Source organism: Microchirus variegatus (genome assembly GCF_963457635.1).
Source record: "Microchirus variegatus genome assembly, chromosome: 20".
Classification (NCBI taxonomy): Eukaryota; Metazoa; Chordata; class Actinopteri; order Pleuronectiformes; family Soleidae; genus Microchirus; species Microchirus variegatus.
This window is the reverse complement of record NC_139821.1, coordinates 19,346,174-19,358,745: the sequence shown is the minus strand read 5'-3', so window position 1 is coordinate 19,358,745 and position 12,572 is coordinate 19,346,174. Positions and strand designations below refer to the sequence as shown.

Sequence of the window (12,572 nt, the reverse complement as noted above, 5' to 3'; positions counted from 1 at the left end):
TGTGTCACAGATAATTAAACCACAAGGAGGCATCACATGAACCTCAGTTTAAATCTGAGTCTGCTGTGGTATTTATACATCTTCTGCAAATTAGAATATGAAGATGTTTCAAATCCCTGCACCTACAAGGAGGGGTGAGAGGAAGGATGTACACACACAGTTTGGTGTGATAGTCATGACCTGGCTTAATCTCTTGAGAATGATGAAAATCATCAAGGCGGGTAAGGTTAATTGAACACATCCACATCATTATATTTGTACTTTCTTTCAGCTTTTGCATATTTGACAGTGTCACCACCTTTCTTCCTTATAGACTCATTTTGATCGTTGAGTATCAGAGAAAAGTGGACGTAAAGCACTGGTTTCACATAATACGACACAAACTTCATTGTTTTATAGAAGAAAAGTATTCAGATCTAGCTGAGGTGAGGCGTACAATTCAACACAAGTCACCTGCCATGTGGACAATCATCTGCTCAGAGGAAACACATGGCTACTTAATATGCAGTCGCTGCTGTAGGCTCCTCACTGTTAATACAACTTCTAGAAGCTGTGTGTGTTCACCATTGAAAGAAGATGGACAAGGAAAAATGCATTGCTGAAGAAGTAAATCATGGCTGCTCCAGCGCAAATCTTTGGCTGTACTGCTTTACGAAGACAGAGGCTTCTGGTCATGCCGACGCCGATCTCACTTATTGATTCACGGAAGAAGCAGCTGCAACATGTAGTCACAGACTTTCTCCAGAGCTTATATACAACAAACAGATGGATTCTTTAGCAGCCAAAAGAGAGCAGCAGGACATGAGAATAATTGGACACCTTGAGGCGAACAGACGTAGTGCGATGAAAAGAAAACACCTCCGATCTTCCTATGGTTTGCGTTTTCATTAAAGTTGTTAATCTACGGTACGTTAGTTTTCATTCAGTCGCATTAAAAAAACTGTTTTTAATAATCCACTGTGTGTTTCAGAACGTTATGTGGCTATATTGTTATTAGCTAGCTCAGTATTGTATTATTTACAATGCAAATGATATGCACATCAAATCATCAGTTCGATCAGATGATTGTATTATAAGCTGTAACGGGAGTGTTGCGGAAATTTATCTGCTGCTGGGGAAAAATGAAACTTCTGCTGGCTGACAAGGTTTTATTTTTGTTTCAAGGAAAAGGTCATTCTTCACAGGAGTGATCTTTGCTGGAGAAAGACCAGTGCACTCCACATTTATACCTGAGCAACTTCCCTTTCACGTTCCTCCAATAGACAAAGACCTTCAGATGGTGCTTTCACACCTCTTTGTCTACAAAATACAGTACACTATACACAAAGGACCTGGTATTCTGTGTTCAGCGGGTATGGGTGATGGGAAAATGTAGCTCTGAGACAGAGAAACTGAATTTTACCATTACAATTCTCCCTTTTGATTATTAATTAATCACTAACATTAAAAACAACATAACAAGAATAAAACAAACTAAAAAAATAGAATAAAGTATATAGTCATAACTTAATTATCAGACACATTAATTCACATGCGATTTAAAATATATCATCATGCAGTTGTTTCAAGAGGAAGAAGCAAAAGAAAAAAGAATAAGAGAAAAACAAAACAAAACATTATTGATACAATGTCATCATCAGAGTCATAGTTTGAGCTGGGTTAACACCCTCTGTCCTTAGACCCTCGACCAGAATAAGGAAAAAACTACCACGGAGAAACCCTTGTAACAGGGAAAAAGAAAGTGGTAGAAACCTTAGGGAGAACCACAGGTGAGGGATCCACTCCCTGGACGGACAGACGTGCAGTAGGATGTTGGTGATGTTCTTGTATTCATCAGGGACATATTAACAAGATACAGCGAGTATTTTGCAAATGCCCGCTTTTTCAGCTCAGCGATATTCAAGTTGAGGTGATCTCAGGGGTTGGTGAGACAGTCATATTTGGCATAATATGAGCAAATTTGACCTGATCGCCAAACTTCGGGATAAACAGTGCAGGTGAAGGTTGCCGTCTGTCGTGGTGTCGTCCATCCTTGCGCCGTTCAGATCGACAGCTGAATCCCTCTGTTGGTTAAGGGACCTGGAATGGACCTTGCCACCCTTTTGGAGTGCCCATGCTTCCTTCTGAAATGAAAAAAATAAAAACGTTGGTGTTGAATTATGGCATATCCAACATAACATCCCCCGTTTTGACACATGGTCCAATCCTTGTGTCAATTTTGCAGAGTGAGGAAAGAAATTCTTTCAGGCAAGGTTTCATGTCGGGTCTCTCCGCCACACTGCTTTATTCTGTGTGGCACCGAATGTGTCTTCTGGTGTGGAAAAGGACTGCATTGCTGTAAGAGAACTTAGAACAGAGACCGGAGTTCATATTTCACTGTATTTTCTTCTGGGAACCCCCTGCGACCTCCTCATAACCCTTGGGGTCCGTAGACGTGTTATTGATAATCATTGTTTAAACTACTACAATAGTTTTTGTCCTATGGGCTAACAGATATCAGATGTCACTGACAGCTAGACCAGGAGGGGGTTGGACTATGTAAATGGATCCCAGAAGTAAAACTTTGAGGCTAGAATTCTCCCTAAAGCAGTTTGTGGAGTGAATACATTCAAATGGCCATATCTTCTTCAAACATTTTCATGTTACATGTGTTAGACATTGATGGAAAGCTTAGAAATCACACTTTCAGAATCTGTAAACACTCCAAATGCCCCTCAGCCTACTTGTTCCTGGTTTTTCCATGGCTGGGCACAAATGTGAAGTGTGCCAATATTGTCTTATTAACGTCAATTCTACACACGGTCCAAACCAAGCAGTCCTATTTATGGTTTTGAAAATATAAGATCTATCAAATGTGAGAACAAATTAATGAAAAGAAAAATTATAAATTATGAGTCAAAACAATTATATCTTATCATTGTGATTACATGTAAAAGCATTATGCCAAATAAAACATTAGTAAAATGTATTCTGGCTATATAATGTATATAGTGCAGCTATAGTCGTTCATCTTCACGGTTGCCCACGGTACCGGGGGAAGCATCACACGCAGCGACAAAAGCATCATAAAATCATATCTAACTTTAACAAACACAGACATGCTGCATACCCACATAAAGGTCAGAGACTCAGCTAAAAGCTCATATAAACCATTCTTATGTTGACGAAACACAGTTAAAACACCAATGGATCAAACCAGCAGGAAAAAAAACACACTACAGCGCTCAAATTAAAAAGTGGCACCGGAGCATGAGCGTGATTATGTAAACAAAAAAACATGTGTCGACTGGACAGCGGAGAAACCACAGATTTCAGCGGTACCATTTTTTATCACTCTACGACCAAGATTCACGGATCCAGCCCCAAAATAAGAGCAAAACAACTGACTTTCAAGAAATACATGCAGAAATGTTGTCTTACCTTTAAGTTACTTCCACCAGAACCAAACCACATTTAATGAAGAACTACACTTTCCATCATGCTTTGGGGGCAAATCCCGGTCTGATTGATCATTCCAGGGACATTAGATCGTTCTGATTAGAGAAGGGCAAATGCGCCATATGCATTTATGTCCTTTTGACTCGCTAATGAAGTGATTCACATGCATTTGGAGACTGGGTCTGATTCTATGGGTTTAGAGGTTTAAAATGAGCTGTCAATCACCCAAATTGACCAAGGTAAGCCAGAGCTATGGCGCTGCGTAACTGAAGACGCTGCAGAGTCACAGAGTTGTTATTACGCACAGCACAGGGCGCATCGAATTACAGCGAGTTATCATCCTTTTTTTTTAGATCAATAGTGAAATGTAAATGAAATTAAAGGGGTTTTTAATAATTTGTTACCTAAGAAATATCACATGGCACAGATGGTGCCAAACTGTGCCAAAAGAGAGAACGCCTAGACATCACTTTACTAAAACCTCTGTCATTTTACTCTGCTTCACTTCAGCAGCATCAGACTTTGCACAGCTCATGTCCATGTGTTGTTACATGACCTCCGTGTGTTTTTAAGCTCCTACTGCATATTTTAAAGGTGATATTTGGTTTAAAATGCAATATATATATTTAAATATTTTTAGGCTGAAAAAAATCCTTAATTTATGCTGTGTTCCATGTGCATTTACTCTGACACAGTGGCATCTACAGTGAAACTTGAATCTCACAAGTGTTATCTTTATTTTAATGCCAAGATAATCCACATAGAGCTTGTAACTGCAGAGATTTACTCTATTTAGTTCAGGAATGTAATTTTCGAGCACGGACTAAAAAGAGGGTCAGGGAAGAAGAGGTTAAATGCTTTCATTTATTTACCTTATTTCTATTTTTCTAATTCTGGACTGGTCCAATGAGTCCAACTGAGAGCCTTCAGTGTAAGCACTTCTCCAGACATTTTAAGATAATGTGGTGGCCTCTGTGGTCCACTATGTTGTGGTGTGATGGGTAGGGGGCAGTAGGGACAGAGGAAGAGGTGCAACAAACTGGTTGGCGGAGCTGACTCTGTCCTGGACAGCCCACTGGACAACACTCCCACCCTCTGCACCACACAGTTATGGCCCTGAGAAGCTCCTTCAGTAGAAGACTGTGACACCCGCAGAGCTCCACACAATCAGAATCAGAAAAGCGTTTATTTTTAAGTGTGATTTTACACACAGAAGGAATTTGTTCTGGTGTCGTTGGTGCATGACAAACAATATTCTCTAAATATAAACAATTAACATTAAAATTAAAAAAATATATATTATATTATATATTAAATAAATATATATTTAAAAATATAACAATATAAGTATAAGTACACAGATTTTTAAGTAAGTAAAGTAAAAGAGCAGTACAGCTGTGCAGTGATAGTAGGTACCAGTAAAATGTTACAATGTGCAAATGTTCACAGTACCAACGTTAATGTATAACGTCCTAGGAGATGATAGTTCCCAGGAAGCCTGAAGACTCCACAGTGTCAGTTAATGGAGTCACAGAGGGTAATGGGGGCAGGTGAGGCTGGGTTCTTCCTGAAGTCCACAACCATCTCCGCTGTCTTTAGAGCGTTGAGCTCTAGGTTGTTTTGGTTGCACCAAGTGACTAGATGATCAACCTCCCACCTGTAGGCGGACTCGTCACCATCAGAGATGAGTCCGATGAGAGTCCTTGGCTTCTTGGGAATAGGAATGATTGTAGAGGTCTTGAAGCAGGCTGGCACATGACATGCCTCCAATGAGGTGTTTAAAAATGTATGTGTACACTGGAGCCAGCTGATCAGCACAGTGCTTCAATCTAGATGGGGAGACAGAATCCGGTCCAGCTGCTTTCCGGGGGTTCTGTCTCCTGAATAGTTTGTTGAGGTCCCTCTCATGGATGGGAAGAGTCATCACTGAGGTGAGTGGAGAGGTGGAGGGGGGGACCTTTATGGTGGGCATTGGTGGACATGCCCAGGCCTTTGCTGAGGTGGCGGAGGTGGAGGTGATACACTGGAGCTGGCCCCTTTCCCTCTCCTCCGGCGTTTCACTGCTTGAGCACTCCTTTGACCAGAATGTCCAGTGTAGGAAGATGAAATAGGAAATAAATGATGAAATCTGATGTTGTTACCCTGATGTTCATGAGCTCTTCTCTGGTGAAAGAGCTCCGGGTATCAGCGCAAAAAAAAAACAGTCTTTAAACACAAAACACAGTTATTCACATTCTAACGTAATTATTTTATAATTACATTTGCTATTCATATACTTTTTATATTGTTATATAACTATATATAGTTGTTTATTTTATTCATGTGCCTACAGTAATTGATACTTTTATTTTTCCCACACGGTTACTGCCTTCATGTTGCTGGAAACGACTGAATTTCCCCATTGTGGGATTAATAAAGTCTCAATGATCTATATCTAATCTAGCCTACGTCACGCGCGTGCCACCTTCTCTCTACTGCGCATGTCGGTTGCAGAAAGCAACACAACATGTCTTGTTGTGCTGTCAGTTGCATTAATCATTTTAACAAACAAGACAAAAGCCTGAAGTTTTACCGGATACTGAGTTGCAGCCCTTTCAAGGCTAACCGGAGACATCAGGAGGAGCGACTGGAACGAGCAAATGATAAAAGAAGCAAGAATTTGCCGTGCTCACTCCATTTCAGTTAACATTACTTACATTTTTGGCTCAGGTTTAAGTCAAAATACCTTAGCTTAGAAGCTAATGTACTCCGGTTGTTTTGCTAGTTGTGTAGAACTTTCCAGCAGGTATGGAACATGTATATGTTACTTTTTTTCATCTGTAACTGATCATCAGAAGCTGTATGCTTTGTCGGTTTACAACCTATTAAGTTGTGTGTAGAATAAAAACTTTAAAGACACTCACGTTGTCCGCCGTACTTGTTCTGGTCGCCCTTCCCAGAGGGTAGTTGGAGCTGTAGGAAGCAAAAAAAATCTGGACAACTTGTGTTGCTAATACTGTAACAGTTCACTTTCGTAAACATCCAGAATCGTGTAGGACTTTAAGTTCTCCTTGGAATAAGGACTCGGAGTGTCGATCAGGTACGAGTGGATATCAGGCCACTGCAGACGGGCCACTTCGTCTCGTCATTAATCCACTCACCGGTGCCTAAAGCATATGTGTCATCAAGCTGTATCCCATTCACCAAAGTGAATGTCCAAGCATAGCTTGCTTTATCACTATGCGACAAGCTGGCCTATGCACGAACGATATATGAGACCACAAACCCGCCCCAAAACATGTCCGCAAAATGTGTCATCCCAACAGGAAGTGGAACACACTAAACAGGAAGTAAATGAACAGGAGACGAGCTAAAGACGAGGTGGGTCCACGACGACTGGCACGCTTCAAGCTAAAACCCGTTAATACCGCTTGCGGTACTAGTTTGTTTTGGTTTCCGTTTTCGGCCAATTGTTTCCTGATTTCCTGAGCCACTTGGCCACATTTTCCATGTTAATTGTGTCACAACCTCTGTCACATTCCTGACTTTTGTGGAAATAATGGTGTCATCTGCATACATGAGTATATTCACATTGTCACAAACTGAAGGGAGATCGTTACGATATAAAGTGAAGAGTTTTGGTCCTAAATTTGAACCTTGTGGTACACCTGTTTTATGAGGCCTTGATAACAGCATCCTTTATACAATCATTTCTCCCCTTCATGTGCTTTTTAGTATTTCTCTTTGGTTTTAAAAATTGAATGTTACATTTTGACAGCAATATATATTTTTATATATATAAATATATAATGAGACTCATTTTAACAATCCGGAGTCACGTAAACATCATGTCACATCATGTCTTTTTCCAGTCAATCGTCATGGAAACGCATCATGCCTTAACGTTGCCGCCGTTAATGCTGGTAACGCCGTTAACGTGCCCAGCATCAATATTCAGAAAAGCAACCCTAACATTCCACAATGAGAAGAAAAAAGTGGAATAGCCTGAAAAATATATAAGATATTAGAGCAGTAAAACACAAGTTTGGTTGACAAAATATTACATGAAATGTAGACATACATTAAAATTCAGTTGCCGCCTAATTTATTTCAGGATTAGTTTGGTGTCATCTTCCCCATCATATTCTTCTTTGTATTCTTCTCTGGTTTTAATAAGATAATGTAGCATTTTGGGATAAAAATGCAAAACAACAATCCAAAACTTGAAGCCAGAATAGCAAATATTTCTACAGCAACACTGAACTTTCCAGGAGAGCTGACATAGGCTGGGATAAAAGTGATCCAGACTGCACAGAATATCAACATGCTGAAAGTGATGAATTTAGCTTCATTAAAGTTATCAGGCAATTTCCGAGCCAGAAAAGCAAGAATAAAACACAGTATGGCCAGAATTCCTATATATCCAAGTACAGCCCAAAAGCCTACAGCTGAGCCCAGAGCACACTCCAGGATGATCTTATCCTTGAGTTCTTGAATATTCTTGAATGGAAAAGGAGGAGAACTTGTTAACCAAATGATACATATGACAATTTGTACGAGCGTGAAAGCCAGAACACTGAGTCTCATCTGTGTAGGCCCAAACCATTTCATCACATTACTTCCTGGAAGTGTGGCCCTGAAGGCCATTAGGACCACCATAGTTTTCCCCAGGATACAAGAGATACAGAGGACAAAAGTGATGCCGAATGCAGTGTGTCGCAGCATGCAGGACCACTCTGACGGCTGGCCAATGAAGCTCAGAGAACACAGGAAACACAGAGTCAAGGAGAAGAGCAGCAGGAAGCTCAGCTCAGAGTTGTTGGCTCTGACAATGGGAGATTTTCTGTGCATGAAAAAAATTAGCGAAACAAAAGCAGTCATGAATGTTCCAAATAGAGACGCTGCAGTGAGAAGTGCTCCCATTATTTCTTCATATGATAGAAATTCTATCTCCTTCTTCACACAGGTATCTCTTCTCTCATTTGACCAGAATTCAGGATGACACTGCACACAGGTGACAGAATCTGAAAAGTAGTGATGAAGCAGATGTAAGAGACACTGAAGAAAATCACTACATGATAACAAGATAATAGAAGGTTCATTATATGTTCATTCATCAGTGTAGGATGACACTTAAATAAATGTTTTACTGGCTCTCTAAAAGCATGGGATTTCTTTTTTTTATTCTACAACAGCACATTAACGGACACACATTTCTGTCCGATGACTTCAACACCACCTTCGAACATGTCTTTGCATTTGATATGATAAAATATTGTGCAAAATGCACGTTTTAATTATAATCATAATGTTATCAGTTCTAAATCTAGAAAGAGCCTGTTAGTAACTGCAGTTGGCATATTTAATGTCCATAACTACTTCAAGGTAATATCACTCCCACTTTATCCTACATGAGGGTAGAAGTGATTTCATTCTTGATTATATTTACAATATAATATGCTTGTATTTTTTTTGTAAAAGACTACCCCACAATAATTATGCGGAAAATTGTTCTCTGAAGGTTCTCTGATACAGAAATAACCATTTTTTTTTTTTTTTAAAGTGAGGTGAAAAACCTTTGGTGGATTATTACTGGACCTGTAACGTTGCTTATTTCTCCTTCTGCACATCTTAAACAGTCAAAGCAGCAGACAGGTTTTCCTTTATGAAGAACCTTGCGAGTTCCTGGAAGACACATCTCACTGCAAACTGACACAGGCACCTGCAGGAACAACATTTCCTATTATTTAAACCTTTTGATTGTCATGATAAAACAAGTATAATACAGGCCACATGGTTACTTACCAGTTTTGAGTTCTGTGCAAAAAATAGAGTTTTATTTTGCAGGTTCAGCTGTTTCTCTGAAGGTAAAGAAGCATCATAAAGACCAACAGTGACAAAGTCCACAGCACCATGTTCTGTTGGCTGCCAGTTGATAATTTCATACTTTGCTGCTGGGTCTCCATCCTCATTAAAGTAAACCTCGTCTCCTTCCTTTGTTTTGAAGTGAATCTTTCTTATGTGCTGTAAAATCTTAAATAGGTGATCATTTAGTTAATTTTCTGACATCCTTTTTCTTTTCAAATTAAAAACATGCATGTTTAGGTTTAAAACTCACTGTGAATGGATCTGGCTGCACCTTTTTGTTACATGTTTCATTGCAGCCAAGAACACGGTGAAGTGCGTGGGCCACAGCATACACTCCTTTGTAGACATTGTTAAATATAGGCATGAGTGACATATCAGTGAAGCTGTTATGGACTCCAGTCAGATCTTCATGTCCAGTACATTCTCTCTGATTCTCTGATGATGATGATGATGATGATGACTTTGATTGCTTGAACTTGCAGCTAAATAATGTCTCCCAGAACTCAGTGAAAAAGTCAGTACTTGTTGAATTGAGTGGCTTCACGTCCAGTATGAACTCTCTCAAGCCACTGACATGTGCTTTAGGGATGGACAGGCCTATGGCACCATCCAGAATGTGATGCCTGTCTAGTTTCGCAATTTGTGAATCAAAGATCCAGCTTTCACTTCCTACCCACTGGTATCCAGTTAAGTTGTGGTGGGTCAACTCGTGTATAAGCACATCCATATCCATGTGAGAGAGGAAAGCAACTATTACCTTTGAGGTGGAAGCCTTGATGATATCAATTATCTTTTGTATTTTCTCTGGTGGATCTGTTCTAAAAACAGAAACCGAGTACTCCAGACAGACTCCCAGCTGCTGTGCAGTCTCTGTGAATATAGCCATTCCATTATTTCCATAATCATCATTGGTTCTTATTGCTCCCACCCAAGTCCAACCAAAGTGCTTGACTAAAAGGGCCAGGCCTCTGCTCTGGTAGTAGTCACTGGGTATTGTTCTGAGAAAGGACGGGTACTTGGTTTTGTCACTGAGACAAGCACAGGTGGCAAAGTGGCTGATCTGAAAGAAAACATGAATTACCTCCAAAAATAAAGATATAAAAGGTAAAATAGTCACATTATCATATCTCCTCTGAGCAGCAGGTACACACTAAGAAATTAAAGTACGAGACTGTAACTAAAAAGTTACAAATGCTTTGTCTCTCCAGTTGTACCCTGTCAGGGTGCAAGCACTGTACCTTAAAATTTGTACCTGCTTATTTGTTCACCTCTAAAAAAACATTTCTGCACCCCTAGTGACAAAAATGTACCTGTATACACTGAGAAAGGTACAGTGCTTGTACCCTGATAGGGTACAACTGGAGCGACAGCAAAATGTACAGTCTCATACTTGCATTTCTTAGTGCGCATAATATTATTATTATTTTTTTCTTTTTATGAATCTTATGTAGTCATTTAAACTCACCCACCATTGGGATATGAAATGGCCCGATGACAGTAGCTATGGCCATACAAGGAGAAGAGGATGTTTCTCCCATAATGGCCAGCACTTGTGCAGGTCTGATACATGGTGTGTTGGAGGGAGCAGAAGTAACTTCATTTCCATTTGCCAGTGCCAGTGCAGCTCTCACACCTCTGGCAATGGAGCCACAGGTGTCATAAAATTTATAACCCAGAGAGATGGCAGGCAGTAAGTCTGTCGAGTTATTAATCTCTTCAACGGCAAAACGCATAGCCTGGGCAAACTGGAACCCCCTGAAATTCAAACTTTATTCAAACATTAATGAAAAGTCCAGTTAGAATAAAATGTTACATATAAACAGATTTCCACAGTATAGGATTTACCTGGTACATTCCAGTGGTGATGGTTTGTCAATATAGTTTTCCCATCTGTTTTTCCAGCTGCTGTGGAAAGAGAATATTCCCCCCAACATGATGTCCCCATCCTTCAGCAGCTGAGGGTTTTCAGGATCTCCTCTCTGTCTGCACAGCAGCTCCTTAGTCTGAGAGAAAGACGCCACCAACAGCAGCTGTAAAAGTGTCCACCCTTGTTCTGGCCACCTCTGTATGGAAATCATTGTGTCACAGATAATTAAACCACAAGGAGGCATCACATGAACCTCAGTGTAAATCTGAGTCTGCACTGCTATTAATACACTTTAGCGGCTCAGAAATTCATATTCATGTTCCATTTATCTGGAATGATAGGAGGGAGGTTCCTGTACAGGATAGTTTGTAGAAATAACTAAAATATTTTTAAATGTATGGATAGATATACACTGTTACAATGCTTTAACAGGCCTAACTACATGACCTGAATATCACAGTGTGTAGAGCTGAATTTTAATGTCAATAGCAAATTAATGAAATAAACACTAAGGACATTAGTGTTATGTCACGTCAAGTTTGTTAAGTTTGATCACTCATGTCTAGTCTTATTGTGCACTTCCTGTTTTATTTTGTATTCATCTTTCCCTCTCGTTTCAGACCCTGACTTCCTCCCTTTGTGTGATTTCCCGCTATTGAGATTGTCTGTCCTGCCCCTGATTGGTTTCACCTGTTTTCACTTACCTCCTGTATAAATAGTCCTTGTCTCCCTTTTTTTTGTTGCCAGTTCGTTCAATTTGCTTGTGCAATCCAATTTGCACGTTTTTTCTGGTACAAAGTTTTAGTAAATCAGGCCCCAAGTGTATTATGTGATCTATTTCATCCTTACTGACTGGCAGAGGCGGTCCTTTAGCACTGAATGTCTCCACCTCGCACATGCACAGGTCAAGTGCATGTGAGATATAGGCTAGCCGGTATCATCAGGGGTCACGGGTGACTTTGTTGGTATCAACACTCGACCTAGGCCTCTGGCGGTCATCCAGGATTCATAGATCCTTTCGTTCTGAATGATGTTCTGTAATGTTGTTGTTGCTGTTGTTGTTTTGTTGATGATATTGTCTGTAGTGTTTAGTATGTGTTTTATTGTCTTTTAGCTACCTGTCCAGGGACCACAGATACAAATAAGCTATTTAGCTAAATCCGGATATAGACCCGGTTCTGTACATGGACCCTGTCAACTAAATTAGTCAACTAAACTAAATTTAGCAACCAAAAGAGTGACAGGGCGTAAGAATAATTGGACACTTTGAGGCAAACAGTAATTACTTCTGAGATGACGACATGATGCCCCCGATGAAAAGAAAGCACCCCAAACCTCTTTTTAACCTCCTATCTTCTTATGTGGTGAGATTTCATTAACGCCGTTCATCTATGTTACCTTTTATTTTATTTTTCTCTGA

At 40.0% G+C, this 12,572-nt stretch overlaps 1 protein-coding gene across 1 annotated transcript; it reads right to left on the bottom strand.

Moving 5' to 3' along the window:
* Positions 1-7,533: 7,533 nt before the first annotated feature.
* Positions 7,534-11,363, bottom strand: LOC310941717 (extracellular calcium-sensing receptor-like; the record flags this gene model as incomplete). The annotated part of the gene is made up of 6 exons (XM_083906929.1): positions 7,534-8,441; positions 9,016-9,139; positions 9,223-9,450; positions 9,536-10,345; positions 10,755-11,052; positions 11,131-11,363. 6 exons carry the CDS (start codon positions 11,361-11,363, stop codon positions 7,534-7,536), a joined length of 2,601 nt encoding a protein of 866 aa, XP_083763055.1.
* Positions 11,364-12,572: the final 1,209 nt, after the last annotated feature.